This window comes from Zootoca vivipara, chromosome 8 (assembly GCF_963506605.1).
Source record: "Zootoca vivipara chromosome 8, rZooViv1.1, whole genome shotgun sequence".
NCBI classification, from domain to species: domain Eukaryota; kingdom Metazoa; phylum Chordata; class Lepidosauria; order Squamata; family Lacertidae; genus Zootoca; species Zootoca vivipara.
The window spans coordinates 31,242,720-31,269,875 of NC_083283.1; the positions used below are offsets into that span (position 1 = coordinate 31,242,720).

Consider the following 27,156-nt stretch of genomic DNA (forward strand, 5'->3'; position numbering starts at 1 on the left):
TCAAGCTCAGCCTTCCATTCCTCTACTCCTACAATTTGATTAAACTCCTTCCTTAAATTTTAATGGTTCCTCAGTACACTCCATGTTGATTAATTTACCTTGCTTTTGTCAAAGATGGTTGCATATATATATATTCATATTTTGGCATTAGCATGCATTTAATGATGTCAAATAAAATGTGCACTGCTGACAGCAGGGTAGAAATTACAACCAAAAATAAATAAGTTTTAGAACCTAGGGAGCACAATTGTTTGTGTGCATAAATGAGGTGTTTTATTTTCTGTCGGCTACCATAACCAGCCTATAAAGAAAGGTGGGGAGCCCTTCAAGAATATTAAAAAAAGAAAAAGCAATGTTAAATAGACTATAAGCAAATACAATAGGGGGTATATTGTGAGACATTGAGTACATCTGGCTACTACCGATGTTTTGAACAAGGGCAACATTCAGAAAGTGAAAAATAGTGATGCAAAATCTATAAATACAAGACCAAAATTTGATGATGGAACTCCAACTTCCTTAATAAGTGTCAGGCTGCAATCCTGTACTGAATTAACTTGGGAGTAAGTCCTATTGAAGTCAATGAAGCTTTCTTCTGAGTAGATATGAATAGGATTGCATTGTCAGAAATAGAATTTATATTTATGTTTATATTTATATTTATATGCAAGGGTATCCCTAATCAGACCCACAATAAAATCTAGATCAGGCATCCCCAAACTTCGGCCCTCCAGATGTTTTGGACTACAATTCCCATCATCCCTGACCACTGGTCCTGTTAACTAGGGATCATGGGAGTTGTAGGCCAAAACATCTGGAGGGCCACAGTTTGGGGATGCCTGATCTAGATGAATAAATTATAGAAACGTAGCCAGAAAAAGAAAGAGTTCTACAACAATTAAAAACAGGGATTGGGAACCCTTGGCCCTCTGGATGTTGCTGTACTACAAGTCCCATCATTCTTGACCACTGGCCATGCTAGCTGGAGCTGATGTCCAACAACCCCTGGAGAGATATAGGTTCTCCATCCCTGCCTTAAAGACAAATACATTTATTGTGGCACTAACTTACTTTGAGAGGAACAGCTTCTGATGGAGTACACTCTTGTCTGTTATCAAGACTCCTCAAGATTTCTTGCTGTTTCTAAAAATCACACAGCCTGTAGGAGTCATGAACATGCATCCAGGAAACAACATGTCCCTGAATGACCACAAGAGGTCTCCATATTTCGAGAAATAGTTGGGGAAATGGAAGGGATTTGGGGATTATTTTTTCTGTGTCCTACAGTGAAGTTCAAAATGAATGAGTTTTCATTTTTGTTAACCAATTATATGCATTTTGAATCCATATATTTTTCGTGGCTTACAACAATGTAAAATCATAATACAATAATAGATATATTAAAATGCAATGCATACACACAACAATGAGTTTTACTTGAAACCCCCAATGTGCATATAAACAATATTATGTGAGATAATTACAAATCATGTGTATGTGTAAAGCAACAACAAGAAAACCCTGCAACTCCAAACACATCTCTATTCTACATGAGACTGACCAATGTGGAACCTGCAATCTGCTTGTCTCTTTTCCAAATGTTTCCCAAGGGAATTTTCCTGGGGAAGAAACCCCAGCCATTTTGGAAGGTGCTTCCTGTATTCCCAGTTGTACATAATTCTGTACAAAAGCAAAGGTCTAGAGTAATGAAAAGACCGCAGTTCTGGAGCAAATTGAAGGCACCTGCGATCATGATTTCTCTTTTAAGGACATAAGGTCACTGCTTTCTCCCTCAGTGCCTCGTTCGTTGGCAGCGAAGGTGGCAACCATTTCAATTTAATTCCAGAAGTGCCATACAAAATGGAGCTTAAGAAGTCACAATTCAGATAAGTTCTTAAAATGAAATAAAAAGACTTCTTTTACTACTACTCACTACTTCCACTCAAATCATAAATGTGAAAATATGATCTGGAAGCAGGGGGATACAAGGATGGGCATGGAGAAACAACAGTAGGCCATACAAATACAATACAAAAGCCATTTAGCTGCTGTTCTGAAACTTTTGTATCCCTTGTGGTGCATAACATGACTTAAGTAGCATACCGTAATACTCCACAGTTTCCTAGTTGTCCGGATTCAAAGTTAGGACCCTACCTTTCAAGTCCTAAATATACTTAGTAGTGAGATCCACTGGGTCCCATAGGACTTTCTCGTGTGTAGTTGCCTTTAAGAGAGGGGCCAGGCAATTGCTTGGGATTTTTCCAAGCTCTCTTACACACTTGCTTTGTAATCTCGGCAAGTCAGATAAGGTCCTGTTATATCTGCAACGTGAGAGTGGTATGTAAAACTGGACATCTTACCTACAGATCTGCTGCCTGTGTGAACTGAGAAAATTAAATGAGCCCCCCTTCCCCCCCCCACATACACTCAGTCTTGTTCACACTCTGTGTGCTTGCCAGAAGTCCACGGATTAAAAACTGTTCTTTAACCTGTTGGTGTGGCTGATTATACTTCTGTATCTGCTGGCCGGGGTGTGAGTCGTCCCTGAGAATTTTCCTCGCTCTCCTGAGGCATCGATCCCTTGCGATGTCATCTAGCAAACTCGGGGGACAGCCCATGATATCATGGGCTGTATTCACCACCCTCTAATAAATGCATTCTGCTGTTCTTACCTTACTTTATCCTAGCCTTCTTAAAAAAAATAAAAAATAAACATCCCAAACAACTACTGTACTCATTAAGGCAAAGCTTCAAAATTAGATTGCATTTCATCTTAGAAATGCAGAAGAGCAAAAACAGAGTCATCCTATACATGTTTCCTCATGAGTTTCAACAAGTTCAGTGTAACATATTTCCTGGAAAGTGTGGTAAGGACTGCAGGCTGGCTGACTAACCAGACAAATGAATGCATGTTCTCTTAAACTAAAACATCATGATTATAACTACTGTAGATGAAAAGTCATATGAGAGAAGTGACTATTGTAATTTAATTCGTATAGCAACTCAGCAGAAAGCATTTACGATCTCTAGGAGTCACCCTGCTCTGAAACTACTCATTTAGGGTGACAGTCTAAATTAATTCATGGATCTACTCTGAGTAAACTGTTGTTTACATGCTCTCCCACTGAAACCCCATTGAACTGTGTAAGTGATTTTCCTGTTGCTTGTGTTGTTGTTATGCTTATATTAAAATCCACACTGTCCACAGAAGAATCAGAGCTACCTAAAAAGACAAAACACTCCACTACCCCACAATTATTTTTTTTACTTAAAATATAATCACCACAAATCAGCATTTTCATTTGCAAATGAAAGTTAACTAATTCAGATTTACTAATGCAGCATTTACTGAAGACTGCTTGGGTTAAAAATATCCAGTTAGAAAGAGACAGTGAACGATACAAACCCTGGACTTGTAAGTGAGAATGACGTTGACTGTGTGCCCTGTGTGAGAATGGGAGGGAGAAATTAATAGAGCAGGCAACAGCATGTGTCTGAAATAACAACCTGCATTCAGCAATGCCACAGTAGACTATAATATCAGCATAGGAAGAAGCAAAGCAGAAAATCCTCAAGAGAACGTCTAGCTATTTTTTTCAAATTACATAGAGAAAAGTAAAGCCAAAAGGGAAAACATTTTATCATATGTATTGTATTGTATTGTATTGTATTGTATTGTATTGTATTGTATTGTATTGTATTGTATTGTATTGTATTGTATTGTATTAACAGTGAATTTTTTATACATTCTTTTATACACCAGGGAAAAGAAAGCTAGCAGGAGGAGAGAGGGAGAGCAAACCGCAGTTCATCCACTATCAGAAGAGGCATTCCCCCCCCCCCATCTTTTCCTCTGAGAAAGAATGAGCTGTGTCCATAAGAGCTGACTCCTAGGGGCTGTGGGGGCTTTGGCCACCACAATAAAAATTTTGAGGGGGCTGGGCCCCCACAAAGTTTATGGCCATTCCAGACCCTCAAAGTGTCCCTATTCTCCAGGGACATGCCTGATTTAGAGAAGCTGTCCCAGTTTCTGATCTGCTTCCAGAATGTCCCACTCTTCCTTAGGATGTCCTTATTTTCATTGGATAAAAGTTGAAGAGTATGGAGTTATCTGACACCCAGAGCCGTCTGAAGGCAATCCTACATAGGGAAGTTTTGTTTAATGTTTTATTATGTTTTTATATATGTTGGAAGCTGCCTAGAGTGGCTTGGGCAACCCAGAAGTAAGATGTGTGGTGTATAAATAGTAAAATTATCATTATGGAATGGGACGTCCCTATTTTCAACAGAGAAATGTTGGAGGGTATACCATTCCCATTCAAATGGTTTGTGTGCACTATGTCATGTGATCAATTATGTGACAGAGGGCTTACCCGCGCCCCCATCCGGTTCTCACAGTGACCATCCAGATATCTACTGGTATGTGGGGCTATTTGTGATTTAGAAGCTGTTATTCAGAGGCATAATACTTCTGGCAGTGGAGTCCACCCATGATTTCCTTCCATATGTAACATTGCCAAAGAGCAAAGGAGACCAAAGCAGTGTGGGAAGATGGACAAGGAGAAGGAAAAAAGAGAAACAAGAGAGCTAGCAAGGCATATGGGCAAGACTGCATCATGACTGCATCCAGTCAAAAACTTGGAATTGCATGCCATCAGTAAGTTTTGCAATTTGTAGCTAAGAGCACATATGTTTCAAGGAAGATAAGCACGTCTTATCCTGCCCATTCTACAACAATATTGCTGAATGCCCATTTTCCAAACAGGTGAGATGAAAACATGTCTAGGCCACTCAGTGAGTCTGCAGCTGAACCAGGAATTCATTTGACATCAATGGCCAAAATGCTATTCACAAGGCTAATTTCCTCTTCCAACCCCCCCCCCCCAAATAAAGGCAGCCTGCCCTTTGAAAAGTTGTCAAAAATAAATTCTTTTCTCTTGTATCACTGATTTCATGTATCGTTGCTCCAAAGTCAATGCAGCTATGCTCTGTAACTTTCTGATTAATAAGGGTTTTGTCTATACCTCTACACAATACAACTATGCAAAACTGCAGGTTGTATTTTTTTATTAAAAAAAAAACAACAATAGAAAGGAAGAGTTAGTGATTGGAGGTGGTGATATTTTTAAGAGACATAAATTTCATTTTTTTTTAGAATTTATATTTCACAGGCATTTCTCAGCCACCTGAAAAGATAGCTGGAAATATTTGTGCATAGTACATAAATATAGTGCTCTCCAGTGCTTTTTTTTTCTTAAAAAAATGTTAAGGGATGCTCTCGCCATTTTATAGTTCAAATTGGGAAATATAAAAACAGTAATTGGACAAAAGTACAAAGATTCACAAAATGTTTAGGGGTATGCGTACCCCTGTGTACCCCCAGAAAAAAAGCACTGATGCTCTCTCATTTGAAAGCATTTTTAAATTAGTGAGAGAGATACCTGGAATATTGAGAGGGTTTTGTCTACTCCATTTTGTGTTGACACTTTGGTACTTCCACCACAGATGGTTGTGTAACACCGAAGAGAATATTAGAGACAGAGAAAGAACCCTTTCAGTCTTCGCTTTTCATTATGCAAGGAGTTGCATGCTTCTGTCAGTGCCACAAATAACAGCAAGCTCTCACGCAGAACACACTCCCATATCTTGAAACACTGAGTCAGCTGCTGCTTTAATATATATCCCAAGAAGTTAACACTCTCTGCTCGGGGACCATATGCCCTCCTCCCGTTTTTGCTTGATGTCAGCTTGATCAGGACAGGAATTAAGTCTCTCTTAACCACAGCTACTTTTGCAAATGTTTTATCAAAGCCTTTGAATGCCTGGCAGCCAATGGCCCCACTGGGTACTGGGAATGTGATCTGGGTCTCCGAGTGGAGGAGCAGCATGACCATATTTACAGCTGTTGCTATTCTGGGGCAAGCATGCTGCCTCCTCTCTCCTTGGCACCAGAAGCACATTGCCTGTCCCTTCGTCTTTCAACACTCACTTCTAGCAAGAGAGGGTGAAGTGAAACATGCAGTTTACTTGGGAGGAAAATTGCTTGCATGCATCAGTCTTTTTAATGGGGGGAGGGGAAATCTTAACTGGATACCCACCCTAGGTATCTACTGTACACAATAACATGGTTTAGTGGCAATTTAATACGCTTCTTATATTTAGGCATTATAGATCTATAACTCTTGCAGCCTGTTCTTTACTTATAAAATACAGCTAATCTCAAGTGTTGGGTCATACAGGTTCAAGGCTGTGTTGGGTTATCATCACCTACCACATCTTGGCTTGCCATCATATTTAGCAAACTGTATAAAGCAAGCATCAGCGTGCTAGCTGGGTGCTGCAAACACTGCAAAATTCCTACATGTGAAACACTTTTCTGTAGGTATTACCGGTAGCATGCAGCACCATTGTAGATTTGCCACTGTTAATGCTCACCTGCACATCTGTTTTGCTGCATGTACAGGCACTGGAAAGTTGCAGTGAGCAAGTGCTTCGAAAATGAGGTTCAGATCTGTGTGATTGTCATGTCTCGTGCTCTGTTTAGAGGCGGAATATTAATTATTATCCCTGTTTGCATTTCATTTCATTTCATTTCCGACTTTGACTTTGACTTTACCACCAGATGAAGGGTAGCTGATGGGTCTCAAACCCTTGGTATTTGCCAGCATGTGAATATAGGCTGCAGTGGATTGAGCCGAAGAGACCAGTTGTGGGTGCTGTAGAGGGAAAGAAGGGACAGATGGGACTCGTCAACATGGGAAGGCAGCCCATCTAGAAGAAGGAAAACTCTGACCTTTCTGCCTTGTGGCTATATTCATTCATGAGAAAGGCTTGGGAAGTAAACTCCGAGGAAAAATCTGCACATGCTGCCATGTGAAGAATCTTCTTTGGGAGAAGAAAAGGCTAAAGTGTAAGCCTCACACAAATCCAGACTGGAGTCCCTTAGGTGGTTGGAAGGCGTCTTGTATGCCTCCTTTCGGCAACACCTGCAGCAAAGCTAGTGACAAACATTTTGCTCTGCTATCCTTTGGACCACATCAGTGAGACAGAGAGGGGGATACTGTCATCTGGTCAGCCCAGGACCTCCATGTACACTGCCCAGGCTTGCACCCCAAAGAGGTCACTTTGGTGCTGCTAACACAGCAAAAAAACAACACAGGAGGCAGCAATTATAAGTTACCGATCTCTGCAGACACCGCAGGCACTGTGATTCTCCAGTGGTTTGACTTCACCTCCCGAGGTGAATTCCATTGCCTCTTGAGACATGTGAATGCCAACAAGTGTGTGTGTGTGTGTGTGTGTGTGTGTGTGTGTGTGTGTGTGTGTGTGTGTGTGTAAGAGAGAAGGGTGTGTGAAAGTTAATGAGATAGAAACCATGGTCCCTCATCTTCTTCAGAAACCTCCACTGAATAGTAGAAGTGCAATGGGGGGGGCAGGAGGGGAAGACCACACACTTGCCCATATATCTTGACTTACTGGTGTATATACCTATCACATCCTACAGGTTCAGTTCAGGCCGTTTCCTTTACTTACTTACTTACTTACTTACTTACTTACTTACTTACTTACTTACTTACTATAGTCACCCCATAAGTATTTTTAGGCAGTTCTCAAAACAGATAAATAAACAAACAAAGATCAAAATACAATACAGAACAATAACAACTATAACTAAGGAATTTAAAAAAAAAGAAGACCTAGAACAAAAACACAATTTGAAACTCAATTCAAAACCGACAGTGAAATGTAAGTTGTTTAAAACAGTGCTACCCTAAATGGTAGTCTGTGTACCAGTGCTGCTCTGCAAGCCATCAATCGCTGGTCCATGGTGATTCCACCATAGCTCAGGAGGGTGGGGCACTTCAGGGACCAAATGTGGTCCTGGTCCCTGTCACATTGGGGGGAAATAATTACCAGTCCACCACATCAATTAGTTTGAGAAGCACTGATTCAAGAGACCTGGGTAAACAGACAGATCTTCGCCTAGTGCCAAAAAGATAATAAAGATGTGTTAGTATGTTTTAGATAGCTTTATTATTTTATAAATATGTTGCTATAAATTTTAATATTTTGTTATAAATTGTGTTTTATTATGTTACAAGCCGCCTTAAGAAGGGGGAGCCCTGAAAGTTGCCTTTACATATTACAGTGGTACCTCGGGTTACAATTGCTTCAGGTTACAAACACTTCAGGTTGCAGACTCCGCTAACCCAGAAATACTACCTTGGGTTAAGAACTTTGCTTCAGGATGAGAACAGAAATCGTGCTCTGGCAGCGCGGCGGTAGCAGGAGGCCCCATTAGCTAAAGTGATGCTTCAGGTTAAGAACAGTTTCAGGTTAAGTTCTTAACCAGAAGTACCACTGTAAATAAAATCAATTAATTGAATTGCAGAAAATCTCCAAGAACTACTACTGTGCAAGTTCCACATATCTGGGTTCACCAAAGCAGAATATACTCGGAAATTCCAACTTGTGCAATATTTTTCTTTCACATTTAACCTGAATCTCACATGTAGTTCTATTTAATTCTGCGTGGGGGGAATTGATAAAATGAATTATATGACCAGCCCAATTGTAAAGAATCAGCTTTAGCATTTGTGGGGCACTCTACGATACAAACCAAAGCACTATTCTGCAGCTCTGTTCAACTTGTTGTGGTTGAAACCATAAGATGTTTGTGATTACTGTATATCAAATTTAGGATGCACAGACAATCCCATGTTGCAAAGTACATCTGGTAGACTTTCAAGCACATCATTAAGCAGCCCTGCAATCATATGCACATTTATGTCCTGCTTGTGGGCTTCCCATAGGCATTTAGTTGGCTGCTGTGAGAACAGGATGCTGGACTTGATGAGCCTTTTAGTGTAATCCAGAAGGGCTCCTCTTTATGTTCTTACAGGGTAGCACGGAGACAGTGTTGATTGCAGGATGCCAAACAGGCCTCATGCGCCAGGATAGAAGTGGACACACCTGCAATAAAGCGTGTCATCCCAGCCCAGGAAAATTGGCTTCACATCCAGTAAGTCCCATTGAGACAGCAAAATATACTTCTGAGTAAGCATGCTTAGGACGGTACTATTAATAAGCAATGACATTTCCTATGCACTAAGTCCTATTGAATGCACGGGGGCTCAACCCAGAACAAGCATGCCTACTGTTAGTTCTCAATGTCAAAATACTTCTGTTCCATGTTTTCTAAAAAGCCTGTCATGGCTGGGTCTTGGATATAATCTAACAAGAAATTAGATAATAGTGTCTGCAATGATGTATAACCATCTGCTTTCTGTGTAACCAGATATTGTTAACTCGGGTGAAAATGTTGAGCATTAGCTTTCTGCATCACACAGAGAGGGAGTAAATATGATGAACTAGATGGTATAGCTCAATGCTATATATTTCTACCCAGTTTTTCTTGCTAACAGGTAAGTATCCTTGAGATATTATCCTCAATTGGCCCTAGAAAAGCTCAATGATTGTTGCCCCTCTCCGCTCATGAGCTCACCTGCAGAACCAAAAAGAAAAATAAGGGTTTGGTTCTTCCCAGCATGATATATACATGTGGGCAAACTGGAGGAGAGGAAAACAATACTTAACAAAAAAGCATATGAAAACAGTGGGATAGCTGAGTGATTGACGTGACTGTTGATGGAAAAGTAGAACCCAATGTAATCAATGTGTTTGAACACGGTTGGTACAAAGAATCCAAAGAGAAAGGGTGGTAGTTCAGTGATAGAGCATCTGCCTTGCGTGCAGAAAGTCCCATGTTTAACCCCTGGCATCCCCATGTAGGGCTGAGAGGGACTCCTGCTTGAAACCATTGAGAACTGCTGCCAGTCAGTGCAGACATGACTGAGCTAGATGGACAGATGACCTGATTTTGGTATAAGGCAACTCACTTCATGAGTTACTTCCAAGTTTTCCACTTGTGTAATTCATTGCTCGGAAAACTTCAAGAGATATATCTGAATAAATATGTGTGTGTTGTAGTCAACTAGGCCCTACTCGGAGTAGACCCACTGAAATTAATGAAATGAAGTATGTTATGTCAATTACCTGGATGTAACCATGTTGTGCATAACCTTGGCAAGGTCTGCCTTTCTGAGGAAAGGTCTAAGCTGGTGCTACACTAATCATCTCTGTTTCCCTTAATCAAGACTTTTGTTTTTGTCATTCTACTGCATGGGGAGATGAGACTGATACAGTACTGGCTTTCCGAGTAAGTTTGTGACTAAGGTAACATTTGAACTGAAGACTTCCTCGCAACCCACACTTCTGGCAAATAACCAATGCCAGTTCACATTGTTCTACAAAATGCACATGTCTTCAACAGGGACTCTATTGTTTTTTTCCATTTGTGAGACTGTCATTTAACCCTGGACACTGCTATTCCTCCTTGGAGAGAGGGACTGACATTTGACTGTCATTCCACTTACAAGACTGTCATTTAACTGCCATCCCACTCTGAACACTCAATCCTTCTCGTTCCCATGGCAACCTACATTCCACCATTTCTCCAAGGCCCCCTTCCTATAGTTTTTTATTTCCATTTTTTCCCCTTGCCTGTCGCAGTGTTTCCTACCTTCCGTTTTGGTACCCCAGTGCCTCTGTAATACAAAAGTATTGTTCTCTGACCCTTACCATTCCTCAAGTCAAACCACCTTCCCTTTCTGTTGCTGAATTAGCTCTGGCTTCTGCAAAAATATTTGCAGTCCCAGAAGGAAGTACCACTGAGGTCAAGGTAGACAAACAGGTAGTTTATTTTGTATTGGCCCTAGGCCATCACCAACAGGGGTTATTTCCAGTACTTCTAAAAAGCCTTGTTCTCCTGACTTATCTTTGTTGTTTTATAGTCATTGTTCCAGCACCCAATTGTTTGTCAAGCCCTATTTTGTGGGAATGCTAAAAGCTGACTTTCGATTGAGACAGAAACTATACTTCATCTATTTATTACTTCCAGAACTTACCTACATATGTAATTCCCCACCTGCCACCACCAGCACCATTTTATCCACACAGCAACCACTTAATTTAATAAATAAATCTCTGAACAGTTTACATGACAGTCACTTCACATAGAGAATGTTGTTTTTAAATGCTCCCCACCATAAGAAACAACTGTGGATCTGTCCCGTGCGTTCCTATACATTTTACAGTTTGGACTTTCTTACTGTAAAACACTTTGATAAACTTCTTACATGAAGCAATTTTAAGAACATAAGCAGAGCTGTGCTGGATCAGACCAAAGGCCCGTCTCAGGGGCAGACCTTGGTAATATGCTGCCCTGTGCCAGCCATTTGACACCCTCCCCCCAGCCCTCACAGGCTTTGAGAAGGAGGTGCAAGTCTCCAGCAGGGTCCTAGAGCCCTCCTATCTCCTTCCCAAAGTCAGGTAAGTGCTCACCCGGACTTGGTACAGAGGACTCTAGGACCCTGTCAGAGCCCTGGCGTCTCCTTCCCCAAGCCATATACTGGGCTTTAAGAAGGTGCTCTCCTTAGCTGCAGGCCCTGTACAACTGCACTGCACACACTGCCCTAAATCCACCTCTGCCCATCTTGCTGAGCATATTGTTCTCACTGTTGCCAACCAGATACTTAATGTGAATCCCACAGGACATAAATGTGGATATGATTCCAGGGCCTAATACTATGCCAGAAAGTCTGCAAATTGTTCTCTTTGTGGCAACTTTGGACTGTCTGTATATCCTAAGTTTCACAAGCATTTTATGGTTTTCCCACAGCAAAGGGCTCTACTCCCTACATTGCTCCATCGGGAAAACTACCCCTTCATTCCTGCTCTCTATTTGAGAACACATTTATCCCATGACTGCTAAGCTCACTCAGGTTCAGAAGACACACTCATCCAAATGTTGGTTTAACTGCTGCACCATGCTGAGATAAAAGGACTGGGGAGGAGCAAAGTGGGCGTGGGTCCTCTTCAGGAGCCCACACCTTGGCTTGGCTTATAAGAACATGAGAATGTTGGATCAGGCCAATGCACCTTTTCTAGTTCAGCATCCTGCTCTCACAGCAGCTAGCCAAATGCGCCTGGGGCTCCAAAGCAGGACCTGAGCACAAGACCACTTCCCCCACTTGAGATTCCCAGCAACTGGCATTCAGAGGCAGTGGATCAAGAACAACATGGAGGTAGAGCATTTGCACCAGGCCAAGGCCAATTGGATCACCTCTGTTTCTATATTTGTTGACGCTCTCAGAGAATTAGTGAGATGGGTAACTGATTAGTCAACAAAATGAGCACAGCAGGAAGAAGAGTTATGCTCATTTTCTACTTGCAAGGTGTGTTGTTTGTTATTTCATACATTGGAGACCTTCACAAATGGCACACCTCACCTATAGACTGAAATGTGATACACAGTGCATTCTGCCACCTCACCTTATTGCATCAGATACAACGACTGGGGCACCTTCATTTGTTGGGGAGATTCATGTGATTACTGACAGAGGTTAAAGGCAATGGATGGTTTAAGGTAAACAGAAATCTCTCTGGAATGTATGAAAGGGAAAAACCAGGCCATTGACAGTTTGGCTCCAGGGCTGGCGAATTTCCAGCACTAGTCCCCACCACAAGCTATCTTCACACAACTGGGGATTAAGCGGTAGGAGGGTTCAAAGCAACGTGAAACCTGTCATTTTCGAAATTAGCAGGTAGCTTCAAAAACCACACACAGACAAGTTCTCTCAGAAGAAGGGAGGAGCCTACCAAGGATCAAGCTTGCTTGTGCCTAAAAGTTTCTGAATTGAAAGCTTTCCTTTTTGAGTTTAGATGAGCGAAGAGAGGTTGCAGAGCGTGCATGGTGAAGGAAATGCACTCTGTGCATGCTCAGAGCTCCAACGTAGCTTATTATATACTTGATATGCTCTCAGTCCAAACAGAGTCGTGCCTGGCACTGCAAAGCAGCTATGGGGGTCGAACCCACAGGTTGTTGTTTTTTAAGTGCTGAACACCTGTTCAACTTCAACACTTTCCACAAGTGCATCTCCCTACCCCACACAGGCTGCACACCCACCATACGTTGAAAGCACATTGAAAGCACCTGTCTCCTCAACTCCAAAGAATCCTGGGAACTACTAGTTTACCTCACAAAGCTAAAGCTTACTTGGCAGGATTCGGGGGGGGGCGGGGTTGTTATGTGTTTTAAATGTGGTTAAAACGTATGGTATTATGGCTCTTTCCCTTCCCCCCCCCAGTCCTCTGGTCGCTCCCTCACACCTTTGCCTGTGCTGAGGCGCCGACAACACCCCCTTCCCCCTCAAGCGGGATCCTCCCCCCCCCCCTCAAGAGTTCCGGAAACTGCGCGCCTCCCTCGCTCGCCTGAGGCACCTGCCCCGCCGGGCTCCGCCTCGCCCCCTCCTCTTCCCGCCTTTTTCCTTCGCCCGGGGCAGGAGCCGGCCGGCGGCCGGGCTTGGGTGGGGCAGGAGGGGACGGCGGAGGGGAGGAGCGCGGCGGAGGGCGGGCGCCAGCGCCGAGCCGAGGAGCGCTGCCTGGGACGGAGCGCTGGCATTTGTCGCGGGAGCCTCGGCAGGGGACGCAGCGCAGTGCCCCGAGAACAGCAGCAGCGGTAGCCGGAGGCGGCGGAGGAGCCGAGCTCGGCCCGGGCGTGCCCCGCTCCCCCTGAATGACGGGCGGCAGGTTCGACTTCGACGATGGCGGCACCTACTGCGGCGGCTGGGAGGAGGGCAAGGCCCACGGGCACGGCATCTGCACCGGGCCCAAGGGGCAGGGCGAGTACGCGGGCTCGTGGGCGCACGGCTTCGAGGTGGTGGGCACCTACACCTGGCCCAGCGGCAACACCTACCACGGCTACTGGGCGCAGGGCAAGCGCCACGGCTTGGGCGTGGAGACGAAGGGCAAGTGGATGTACCGCGGCGAGTGGTCGCACGGCTTCAAGGGCCGCTACGGCGTGCGCCAGAGCCTCACCACCCCAGCCCGCTACGAGGGCACCTGGAGCAACGGGCTGCAGGACGGCTACGGCGTCGAGACCTACGGCGACGGAGGTGAGTGCGAGAGGCGGGCGGGTGAGCAGCGGCCACCAGGGGGCGCGCGGAGATGGCGCGCGACGGCTTCCACACGTGCGCGTGTCCAATCCCCGGTCGCCGGAGTGCAGCGCTGCGCTCGGCAGCTTCCCGAGTTGGTGCGCTCTCTCTCTCTTTCGCTTTTATTTTTTCCGATCTATGGTTTGACAAACGCGGGTAGCAGGTGCATTCTTTGAAGCGTCCCGCTTGCGAAAGGAAACGCGCGGTGCTCTAGTTCGAGGAGCAAACGAGGAAGAAGAGAGCCTGCAAAAGTTTCGCCTTTCTCACCGCGAGGATTGCTCATAGTCCCGTTTTCTCTGTAAAAAGTATCGATCCCACCACCGTGCATAGGTGGCAACCGCCGCGAAGCCTTTGTAGCTTCATGCAAAAAGTGTAAGGCGGCTGACACCCTGCTGCTGCTGTTGATCTTCCGCCTTCTGGGAATGGAACAGGCACCGATAAGGGAGTATTAGCACATTTGTACGGCTTGTCTTGCACAGGCGATTTGCAGCGCAGACAAGAGATAATGCACACACCCTTTTTTCTTTTTCTTTTTGCTACGATCGCACAGTTCAGTTCATCCGAGTGTGGGCTGTTGTCCACGAAAGCCACTATATACTGCTTAGCCTTTAAGCTGCCATAAGATGCTTTGTTGTTTTGGCCGCAGCATGCTAACCACAGATATTCCTCTGGAATTTTCAAATTGAATTAGATCCTCCCTTCAATTCTCCTATAAGCTGGTACTAAAAGAGTGAGGAAAGTCCACCCTTTCTGCCACTCTGATTGCTGTGACAGTATGTTAAGTTGCTAAGGGGGATCTAATCTGCATTAAATCATTTTTGAGTAAGCACCCTGTTATCTGCTTGGGCACATAATTGCAGTAGGTGTTGTGGGATGGACTGAGTATGGGCTGCCTGACTTAAATTTAGATGGTTGCCTAGGTTGCCTTCAGACATCCTTTTCCCACCTCAGCATTTTCATGTAATACAGTTGCTTAGGTCTCTCCTGAAAACCCTGAAAGCAGTTTTTAGCTTGCTCAACATCATTAGTTTGAGGCTGCATGCACACCACACGTTTAATGCACACACACTCACACACCCCCAAAAAAGAATTCTGGTAACTGTAGTTTACCAGTCACAGAGCTACAATTTCCAATACTCTGAACAAACTACAGTTCCCAGGATTCTTGGAGGAGGCAGATGCATGGGGTATTTAAAATTAACTTTTACAAGGGAGGGATTAAATGTTACGGTCCTGTGTTTTCAGGATTGTTAGTACTTTTCTTCACCAGCTGATAGAAATATTTCCAATATTTCTGGAATGCAGTATGATTACTAGAACTCTTTTGCAGTTTCTTCTTCTGTGCCTGATGGCCAATTCACACAGTAGTGGTGGTGCGTTAGCCCTTAACACCATGTTCCTGAGGTACCATGCTACTGGGTAAACCTCATTCTGGTTTAAACAAAAGCTGCGTCAAGATAGAGCTGGTATCCCAGAGTTGGCATCAGGTTAGTTATCATTTCTAGGCCACCCTCCCTTATTTCTTCTGGGGTGTTCAATCAATAATTAAATCTCAACAAAAACAAGGATCAAATAAAAAGCCACTGTAAAACAAATAAAGCCCAATAGAACAAAACAGAAATGCGATGAAATGATAAACAGGAGTAGCTTAGGGCCAGGCAAGCTCACCAGGAGAGTGCTTGCCATAGGCAGGGTGCAAAAACCAAAAGACCCCTCTCTGCAATTGCCATTCAGTTAATATTGGGTAGTGGGCAGAAGGTCCTCAGATGAAGAATAGATGGCAAAGTCATATTTGTGAGGAACAAGACCATGTTCCCATGGCATTTACGGATTCATAGGTGGTAACCAGGACTTCAAATTGTACCTGGCAACGGGCTGGCAGGTTGTGTAGAATACTGGTGGGATGTGATCACTCTAGATGTTTACAGTCAGCAGCCTAGCAGCTGAATTCTGAAGTTCCCAATAAATCTCCAAAGGCAGCCCCATGTGCAACATGTTTTAGTAGTCCAACTGAAAGTTTACCAGGGTACGGAAGCAAACTGTGAGCAGGGCATCTGCATCAAAAGAAGTTGGTGCGCCAGCCATAACTGATGGGTTTGACAAGGCCGAATAGTTATATTTCGAGAGCAATGTTCTGAAAGCACTTACAGCATATTTTACCATAGATATCTGAAATGTGAACTAGCCTTTAATTTAGGGGGGAAAGTTCCTAATTTCTTCTGGCAGCAAAGTGAGCATAACAGGGGACATGAAACAGGAGTTCATTTAGGTCAGTTAAGAGTACATCTTGTCCAGATAAATTGTTTCACTGACATACTGTACTTGTGTCATATTGAGCACTGTACAAAAAACAAAAATAGGCTGGATCCTTGCCATTTACAATTACAAAACTCACCTAAAGCTGTTGAGCTGCTTTTGATTTATTCCAGCCCAAATGTATAATTCGATCAATCTCCTTAAAATTTCAGTGCACTGCATACATTAGTCACACAACCACCTCAAGCTATGGGAGAGGCAGGATAATAATATTTAAAGTAAATAAAACTTGGGCATATTTATCTTGCTTGTGTTTGCAATTAATGCTGCATAACTAGTATGTAGGAAGTTTGCTGTGGTACATTATTCTGCAAAATGTGGTCGGCAACACAAAAAAGCCAGTGTTTTAATATCCTACTCCAATTGCCCTTCATTTGGATAGAATTGCCATTGATTTCAACAGAACTTGCTTCCAGGGAAGTATAGTTAGATCAGTGGTTCTGAAACTTATTTTTATGAGCCACAGTTTCAGAATAAATTTTTTCTCATGCCACACCATTTTTAATTGGTAAAAAACCACTGGAAAACAAAAGGAAACAACAACAAGCTGTGCTTGATTTAGAACACAACTGCTTTATAATATCATCAGGGGACATCCAGAAAGTATAAAACAATGCAGCTAGCTACAGAAGAACATGAATAATTCACAAAATATAATTATAAATGAGCCTCATACACATGTACCTTAAGTATGTTTACAAACGTATCTCTTGATGTTCTCATTTTGAAAAGTTATCTATCTATATTCTGCGAATAAAAATAATTATTTTGATACTATACTATACTATACTGAAATGTTCAAATGTTTCTTTGATTGTCCTTGAATCTTTCTGCCACACTTTCTAGCCTCTCCTGCCACACTAGTGTGGCACGCCACAGCCTTTGAGAACCACTAAGTTAGGGTATTAGCCTAACTGCCCTCCTCTCTGCATATTTATTGGCACACAGTGGGACTTACCTAATTCAGCGAAGAAGCGAACTGCATGTTGCATATTAACACGCAGCTGTTTCTGGAGTTTCTGAAAGTGGACACTGAGGCCGGGGAAGGGCATATGGCTCTTCACTTGCCCATCATTTCCCTGCTGTACATCATTTCCCATATGCAGCTAGCCTACCTGGCCGGTGTGGGTTGTTTTCATCATCACTCAGAGAGGAGTTACTGTAGCTCTTGACCGGTGGTAGAAGAAGAACAAAAGTCCATATATTGCCAGCTTCATAAAACAGTATGACTTTTTATTTTAACATTGCAAGACCAAACCTATGTCAATTTTCTGGCAGATATCTCTAGATTTAGAGCATAAATCTGAGTGGTGCTTCAGCATATCCTTTGTGTTAAATAGAGACTAGCAACATTTTTAATGGAAAAGGTTCGGCACAATCCTCTGTTCAGGTTTACTTGGAAGTTAGTTTGACTATAGTAAGGTTTTCTCAGTGCAGGACTGTAGCATCAGAGTTCTTTTGTCAAAAGACTAGTTCCTAATTCTCATCCGTCTGGCCATGCAATTTTATTTGCAAGGCTGGATTGTATAGTGATGGGGGTGTTGTGTGCTTTAAAATCTGAGGTTCGTGTGTTAGACGTCATTAATGAGAAGTACCAAACATGCCTTTCTGTTGTGTTTGTGGGTGGCCACTTTTTCTCAGCTGTTGGAAGAACAATATGTGAGAGTAAAAAGCAAATATTAACTATGAAAGATAAATATTTTATTCCAAAGGAATACATTTGCTAAAACATCAAATGTTTATTTCAAATGGGTTTTTGTAGTTTGTTGACGTTGTTTTAAACAAAAGAGAACCCTAATCTGAATCTTGCTTGTTTTAATATTTGTAGTTCATATATTTTATACACTATATATATTATAATTATGGATTGTATCCAACTAAGGTATGGATATTGAGATCAATTGACTTCTTTGCATTGTTAGTTATTTCATTGTGTCTGTTTTGAGTATGATTCATAATTGGCCAGGAGTGTTCAGATCTGGGTACTGGAATGTTTCTTAAAATACTTTTCAGGTGACACGAATTTTATTTTATTTTCTGCACACCTAGGATATGCAATAAAATGTGTGTGCTGTAATCCTAGAGCCTGCTGTATAGTAAGTAATAATTTACAGAAATGAAATGCAAAAATGTGTAGCAGAAACATTTTAAATCCAGGCTGAAACTTTTTTGATTAATTTTGTTGCATTGATTGATGGTTTAAAAACATGGGAATGTTAAATCAGCACTGTCAACAGTAAATGAAATAGGAAACCATATGTGAAAAATGTATGTCAAGATATGCATAAGCTAATTGTATGACCACTCAAAATCACAGGCAGAGAGGCTTCATTGCTCCAAGAAAGTGTCTGACAATACATGTTATCCCCAAATTATCGAAAGTTTGGGATGAGTAAGGCTGCAATTGTATGCATGCTCACATGAGAGTAAATCTTTTTTAAAATTGATGGGCCCGAGTGAACACGTTCAGCATTGTATTTCACATATCATTGAAGGCAATAGAACATGGTTGTTAGTTGCAACTAACTTAAATCTCAGTGCTTTAAATTAGTAGAATTTGAAGGCATTGGGGTTTAGATACAAGAAGCTTACTCAATGGCCTTGGGAATGAAGCTTCAGACTTCAAGCTCACTGAGTAAACATACTGTAATTACTTACTTACATTACACCATGATGCTGTTAACAGCAATGGCGATCCTGTGGCCCATGGTTCAAATTAGGCCTGCCAGGCCTCCAAATTTGGCCTGTGAGGCTCTTTGGGGCAAGCCATGTGTTAGGTATGGAGATCTGTTATCTCTGATCTTAGAACTTAGTACTGCAGTGCTAAGATGAGAGATAAAGCCCCTGCTCTTTGGCAGTAAAAGGCAGCAGGCAAAGGCTGCTCTTAATGCTGTGGTCCCATAGCCAAATAGGGTTGCTATGAGGGCATAACAAGTTAATGGCTCATATGCATTGCCACCAACATTCACTGAATTCTATGAAGGTTGCCTTTGTACATGAGTCATTCCAAATGGATGCAATTATGATAAATTTGATACCTCATTATCATTTGCCAACATCCAGTGAGGTAATTTAGGGTAGCCTGTGGATTTCTAACCTGGTGGCATGTCTCATCAGGAACAGGAAAACAGGTAGGCCTCGCTATACCATAGATTTCAGCCTGTGATGCTACCAGTATTTACTCAAGGTAAAACCATCCCAGTGTTCCAGACTGGGGACAAAACAGAGTGGATACTATCTTGTGGTGGGTTTGCTGAAATGAATGTCCACCAGTTGAATTATCTCGGGTTTGTGTTTGTGCTTATCACATAGGAAATAATTTTAAATACTTTGATCAGCAGATTCCATGCCACATTAGAATAAGCATTTGAAGCAATGTATATGATATATATAAACCTTGGATCAGTTCCTAATTTGTTTAGGCTTTTTGTTATTTTCTATTTAAATCACTTGGGGGGGGGGAGAAGAAGCCTTTTCAGGCTGTGCTTATATTTTAGTGGTGAAAATATGCAAGATAAATTTCCATCACTGCTGACAAACTAAAATCGTTAGATATTTATTCATTTTCCTTGTTTCTTCTTATTTCTTTGTAAAGGTACATACCAGGGGCAGTGGACAGGAGGGATGAGGCATGGCTATGGCATGCGGCAAAGTGTCCCCTATGGCATGGCGACTGTGATCCGTTCTCCCCTCCGGACATCTCTAGCGTCACTACGTAGTGAGCAGAGCAATGGCACTATTCTACATGATATTACTTTGGACAGCTCTGCTGGAACAAGAGGAGGGTTTGTGTTGAATTTTCACAGTGATCTCGAAGGAATTGGTGGTAAGAAGAAAGGAGGCTTGTTTAGAAGAGGATCCCTTCTTGGTAGTATAAAACTTAGAAAATCCGAATCAAAGTCGTCAATTTCTAGCAAACGCAGCTCTGTCAGGAGCGATGCTGCTTTAAGTAGGATTAGCTCTAGCGATGCCAATTCTACCATTAGTTTTGGAGATGGGGATTGTGATTATTACCCAGCGGAAGACCATGTTGATGCCACCACAACAGAAACATACATGGGTGAATGGAAGAATGACAAGCGCAACGGATTCGGTATAAGTGAGCGCTCAAATGGTATGAAATACGAAGGGGAGTGGCTAAATAATAAGAGGCATGGATATGGATGTACCATGTTTCCAGATGGCACCAAGGAAGAGGGAAAGTATAAAAACAATGTTTTGGTCCGTGGAATAAGGAAGCAGCTTATACCCCTAAGAAACACAAAAACTAAAGAAAAGGTGGAGCGTGCACTCGAGGGTGCCCAGCGGGCATCTGCCATGGCAAGAACTAAAGTGGAAATTGCAACCTCAAGGTAAGTCATTTCAAAGCTTTTTATTCCTTACTTCAGTGACACAAACTAGAAACATTTTGTTAGCTAATAATCATATTGGCCAAAATGGTGCAAATGCAGGTTCCAATTACATTTTTTACAGTGGAATTGCATAATGTGAACCTTGGAAGATAACATGGTTCAACAGTTTTGAGGAGGCACCGGAATGAAGCAGTCTTATTGGATTGAACTAGATTGCTGTAGCATTATAAGCATTTATTTTAGGGTGTCTTGAGTGGACAGATCCAGTTAGGAACCATGCATGCATTCCCCATCCACTGATTGTCATCTTGGAAATATTTCTAGCTACTTGCCCTGTGATCACCTATGAATGCAAAGTGTATCTCATCTTGATCAGATACCATAGCATCCCCTAAGGATTCTCGATATGGGCAGGGCCCATAACTTCTGAAGGAGACCCCAACATGACAAAAGTAGTGGGGAATTGGTTTGACATTTGGATTACTGTACTTTGCTTCACTGTTTCAGGAAGTATGTGGAACGTGGGTATTTTCCATAGATGTGACCTGACAAAAGTATCTCTTGAAAGCCATATTGATTTGTTACATGAGTGTTCTATGAATGCAACATTGTACCTGTATTGGTTTTTAATCTTTTATTTTGTAAGTAGCTGCTTTGGAAGCATTAATGCTGAAGAGTGGGACACAAAATGAAAAAGAAATGTATTGGTGTACAAATTAATACAAAGCTTCCTGAGTGTTTATTTCAATACAAATTGTTTTTGAGCGCCAGTTCATGCTTCTCGCTAGTTGCAGCTGCCACCTGCTGGTTTTATTTATTTATTTCATTTTCCAATAGCTTTCCATGAGGCAATTCTTTTCTCTTTCAAATTCCCTTATGTAGGACAATATTTCCATGATTGTAGAACCTATTAATGGAAGATAAACATTTCAAACCATAATCCTACAAAGCTCTAATGATATTCTCAATTGTAAATTAATTCTTTGGTTAGGACCATGGAATTGATGAGTTCTAGGAAAACCCATTTTGCAAGAATGATAAGGATAGATTACTAGAAAATGATACAGCTTGCACTATCCAAAACATATATTCATAATATCATGTGAAATTATATGGTGGGAAATATTATGGAGTACTGTACTTGCATTGCAGTCTTAGCAAGAAAATATTGTATAACTGAATTTGAAAGGATGTATTTGTATTGCACTATTTTAAAAAATGACCTTGTACAATTGACCCCTGACATTTAGAGTAAATCATCCTGCTTGTAGGTAATAAATCTTAAGTGGTACATTCACTGTACATGCAGCAATGGGTTTGTTTGTTTTTTAAAGTATGAGCTAGGCAGAAGGTTCATATTTGAATTATGTGATGAAAAGCCATTTTTAACAAATCTTAACAAGCAAGTGCATACTGTATAGAACTCTGGTTTAAAAGTCTGCACCTTGAAAGGAAATGTACCGGTACACAATTATGCAATTTGCCCTCCAAGGAATGTTGGTACTTCATTCCGTAAAGAAGTAAGGAAGAACTTGGCAAGCATTATCAGCTAGCAAAATGTTGCATCAATAGCTTAGTCTAAAATGTGTTCAAGGAACCATCTTATTAGACTTCAGATTAACGGCTCAAACCACCTTTTTAGTTTTCTCTTAGTAATGTATAATTTGAAAAAATGGCCTGCTCTTCCATTGCCTTTTTAAAGTTTGTGGGGGTTTTTAAAGAGGAAATTAGTTTTTGTTGAAAGTTTTTAAAAATTTTGTCACCAAGGATTTATGATGAAGGCCACATTTGCAAGCAATACTAATGTATGGTTTATCAAACTGTGCTGTGGATGAATTCAGTGCTGTCCCATGTAGCCTGAGCAGTCCCACTTCACTCCTCCCTTCGTGATAAATAAATCACAAAGAGGCTAGCTTACAGTTGCATCAGAACCCAAAGTGTGGTAACAATGATCACTAAACAGCTTGAAGTCATGGTTTGTTGTAGACTTAGCAATCCTGGTTGTTGTTTTTAGGGCAAAGCAAACCACAATCCTGGGTTTGGAAGTTACACTAAGCTACCCTCTGCAAGGATTGTTTACCTGCTCATGGAAGGGAAGAGCAAAGTGTGGCTGCATGAACAGGATGGCTTAATAAATCACATTTTTACATCTTAGTTTTGTGTACAAATGCAACCATTATTAGTTTTATATGTCCTGAATCAGGTCATTGATTCATCTAGCCCACTGCTGTCTGCTTTGACTCACATCCACACTCCTGGGTCTCAGTTAGTCTATGCTAGTCCTGCCACAAATGCATCTCTTTCAAGTGGATAGGTCAGCGGTTGCAACTGTGGACTTCTGTATGCAAAGCATGTGCTCTATCACTGAGTGATGGTTTTTTCTGCACAAAGACGTAAAAGGTCCCCCCCATGGACTTACTTTTGAAAATACTAGATATACAGAAGCATTATTCAGTGGAGCAGCAATCCTTGAATGTATTCCATACCTCTGGTGTGAGACAGCTTCTTTAGTGCTAATGATGGGTTGACTTGAAACAGAATGATTAAAGATGACTATTGAACAGTTGGGCCAAACTAGATGTTGCACTGTGTCTAGTTTTTGACGTGTGTGTGTTTTAAAAAGCTGTGGGATGCTGAGAGTTTGGCCAAAGGAATGGCAGGGGTGCTGATTAATCCTTTTACATCTAGCTGTTGTTTTGCTTGAAATTGCTTGTGGAAGAAAAGATATGGAAGCTGCTTTTACATCTATCAATCACTTTTCTATTGTGTCTGGAAAAGCAGCATGGGGAGAGTTTGTTTCTGACTGGGTAAAAGAGCAAGTGGGTGAAGGTGTTAGTAATAGTAATAATCTTAGTAACAGGAAGATAAGAAGTACCGGTAATCAATTGCTTCATTAAAAAAGTAATACTAGGGCACTTTCCCATAGCCTATGCATTAGTTCAGGGGTTGCCAGTATGGCGCCCTTCAAATGCTGTGTGTAGGAACACTCCTCAGCCCTTGCCAATGGTCAAGGATGATAAAAGGTTTTCAGGCCTTGCATTATGGCTTTGCAGATTTTGGAATGCAAATGTGTATACTTTCAGCTCTTGTCTCCTTCATTACGTATTTGCTGAGTATTACAGTGATAGGCATATTACACAAACTGGTAAAAATAACTTTACTGGGCATCTTGGCCCAGTAAAGTAAGTTTGAAACATGACTACAATATGAAATTAAATACTAGGGTTTAACAGGATTTTAAAAAAATCTTTCTCTGACTGGAGTATTGCATATGCAGGCAGGTGTAGAGTACAGCTAGACAGAAGACATTCTGAACCCGATTCACTAGGGGTAATAGTGTAGGATAAAGGATGCTTTATGCCATATTTTTTATTTCTGTAACTGTCATTGGGATGGATATTCTAGCCTTGCAATAACAGTTCTTGCTCACACAGAGACCAGGGGAGGGGGTGACATTAATGACAGAGAAAGACCCCCAGTTCTTTGCTGTTGGGGATATGTGAGCCGTGTGTTCACAGTCTTGTGGCACTGCAAATATTCTTACTGCTCTGTTAGGTCTTGGTGCCAGTTCACATATTAAGCAGAAGTCCAATATTGCCACAGAGTGAACACTCAACAGGAAGCTGCAGCCAGTCACAGGTCTCTGACAGTTGCACTTATATAGCAAGTGTTTGCCTTGTTCACACAGAACATAATTAGGTAGAAACGTAAAAATATCTTAGGTATACATCTATAAGATATAGTGTGCAGATTTGCCCCATGAACATGACATGTGAAATCATCAGTTTACAACTTATGTGGCAGTAGATTCTAGTCAGCTAGTATATAATATTTTTGCAAAGAGACTATATAATATTTATTTGGAAGCACAGATCTGTAACTTCGAGACCCTGCAGCAAGTTGATGTAGATCTTGTTACCATATAGCTAAGGGAAACCACAGCACCACCCACGTCCAAACCACTGAGCCTTGTGGGCTTGCCGATCAGAATGTTGGCGGTCCGGAAAGCATACCAGTGCAAGAAGATAAATAGGTACCACATAAACAGTGTTTCCATGTGCTCTGGCACTCATCACGGTGTCCCGTTGCACCAGAAGCGACTTAGTCATGCTGGCCGCATGACCTGGAAAGCTGTCTGTGGACAAACGCCGGCTCCCTCGATCTGAAGCGAGATGAGCGCCGCACCCCATAGTCGCCTTTGACTGGACTTAACCGTCCAGCAGTCCTTTACCTTTACTTTTTACCTTATAGCTAAGGGACAATTAGTATATGTAAAAAGTGAACCAGGATGAAATATTTAGAGGAAAACAAGATATATTAAAGGTCACCTGATTCCTTATATCCTGGTTTGATCACTGATACTTTTGGGGGAGGAGGAATATTGGTTGGCAGCCCCCCATGGCTCAGATGCATGACTCATAACTGCAAGAAGCTGTCTATTCAGTGTAGTGGGTACAAGCTATAGAACTCTCTTCCAGCTGAGGTTGGACAGGCAGCCTCTCTGCTGAACTTCAGGTGCATGACTAAGACTCTCTTCTTCCAACAGGCATTTTAAGAAAGTGTTTGGTTTTATTACCAATTAAGTTATTATGTTTTGTGACAATATGTAGCAAAAACCATTCTACAAGGATGTTTCATCCTTGTTTCTCATGCCAAAAAGAGGAAACATGTGAAATACAAAAGAGAAAAGGGAAAAAAAGAGGGAGGAAAGGAAATGGCATTTGAAGAAGGGAGAGAGACAGCATAACAAAACTATAATGCCGTGAATGAGTTAAAAGGAGTGGGGAGATCATCATTGTCACAGGGTACGACTACTCTAGAGTAACGACTCTGCACGTTCTGGCCTTTTCATGCTTTTATTAAGTGCAGTCTATTTACAGTGATAGAGCTGTACAGGATACATCCGTTCAGTCCGAACCAGAACCCTGGAATGGCGCGCTCCGCGTCTTCTTTCAGCATAAGAGTCTGGGCACGCCAAATCGCCTTCCGCGTTTCCTCCTGCGTAATTCCGGGACCGGAGGGAAAAAGGGTCTCCTTTCCCTGTCTTCCTTCCCCCCCTTTCCCCCCTCTCTCTCTTCCTCTCCCACGTGTAGCCAGGGCTCTCCTATGCTATCAGAGCCCCGTCTCCTCCTTCCTCCTTCCTCACTAGACTCTTCCCCCTCCCCGCTGGCACTGCTGCTGCTGGTGGAGGAGCTGCTCCTCAGGATGGGAGGGGGCTCTCTGTACTCTTTGCCCCTTACAATCATTTATTTTGCCATTGAAGAAATGTAAAAACAAAGCCCACCTCTTTTGATGATTAAGTGTGGCATTTCTTTTGTATGTAATTTTTATCATTAAAATAGTTTGCCAAGTTTTTCTTTAGCAATCAGTTAAGGTAGTGGGATCTTTATTTGTCCCCTTTTTGTGCAATATACTGTTTTGCTGCTGTTAGCAGTAGCAATCAGTTGTAAATCAGTATTAATGACTTAAGGATGAAGCATCAAAAGGAGATCATAGCCTGTACATATTCATATAATATTCAGTACTTCTGTCCAGAAATGTATTTTTAAACAACTTTTTTATTCTTAGGTATCATTAGAGCAGGATAGAAATACCCTAAATTATGGTTAGTATATTAGTATTCCTTAATATATATAATTACTGCATGTTTTATGGCTCCTTAACATCTAAGATTTTAAATAAATGTGCACTTTTTATTTCAGAGGTAGTAAACCATGGACACTAGCTTTCATTAAAAAGATTCTTTTTTGTGGTGACACATACCTATAAGGCTGGAGAGAGAGAGAAATACAGAGAGAAAAAGTGCAGAGAAAACATATTGTCTGAACCCAGCACGTTACACTCATTTGCATGTTGGACAGAGTTGCACTTTGTGTGTTAATGTAACTGTAGTAGGAATAAAGTAATGAGCAGAAATATGACTAGGCCACTTCTGCCTCCTCGTCAGCTTGAGCCTTCTCACTCAGTAAGAGTGCTGGTGCTATTTTGCCCCAAAGATACCGTAACTGACCCCTGGAGAGCAAGGGTCGGAGAGCTGGTGTTTTTCTCTTTGTAAAGGAGAGAAGATTGAAGGGCTGAACTAGTCTTCTGTTGAATACTACAATTAGGGGATTATTATATTTCAGCGGCTGAAACACTGCTGGCCGATTTCATTTTTGTTGAAATCCACCTAGTAGGGGAAGCCTGGACCTTGCTTAGCAATTCCTTTTAGCTTGGAACTGCAGAGCCACAGAAACCATCCTCTCTTGCCACCTGCTGGAGTCTCCTCTTGAGGCACACCCCACTTACAATACTACTGCTACCTCCCTGCTGCTTTTTGGAATGATCTCCCCTTGGTTATTAGGCAGGCATCAGTTGTTGTGTACTTACGTCATGCTATTTGCTCAGGCATTCCCAGGCCATTAGTTCCAGTTTTAGCACCCCAATGTTAATAT

The 27,156-nt window shown here is 42.0% G+C and overlaps 1 protein-coding gene across 9 annotated transcripts in view; it reads left to right on the plus strand.

The window, feature by feature from the left end:
• Positions 1-13,488: 13,488 nt before the first annotated feature.
• Positions 13,489-27,156, plus strand: part of JPH1 (junctophilin 1) — an 83,389-nt gene continuing 69,721 nt past the window's right edge. For 7 of the 9 annotated variants that reach the window (XR_004693173.2, XR_004693174.2, XM_035124538.2 and 4 more), the window contains exons 1-2: positions 13,489-14,015; positions 19,966-20,722. Coding sequence is in view for 7 of the 9 variants with exons in the window: in XM_035124538.2 (XP_034980429.1) it covers positions 13,637-14,015; positions 19,966-20,722 (1,136 nt within the window). In the remaining 2 variants the exon portion in view is untranslated. The remainder of the gene's footprint in view (positions 14,016-19,965; positions 20,723-27,156) is intronic. The other 2 variants (XM_035124532.2, XM_035124533.2) reach the window with 1 other exon arrangement.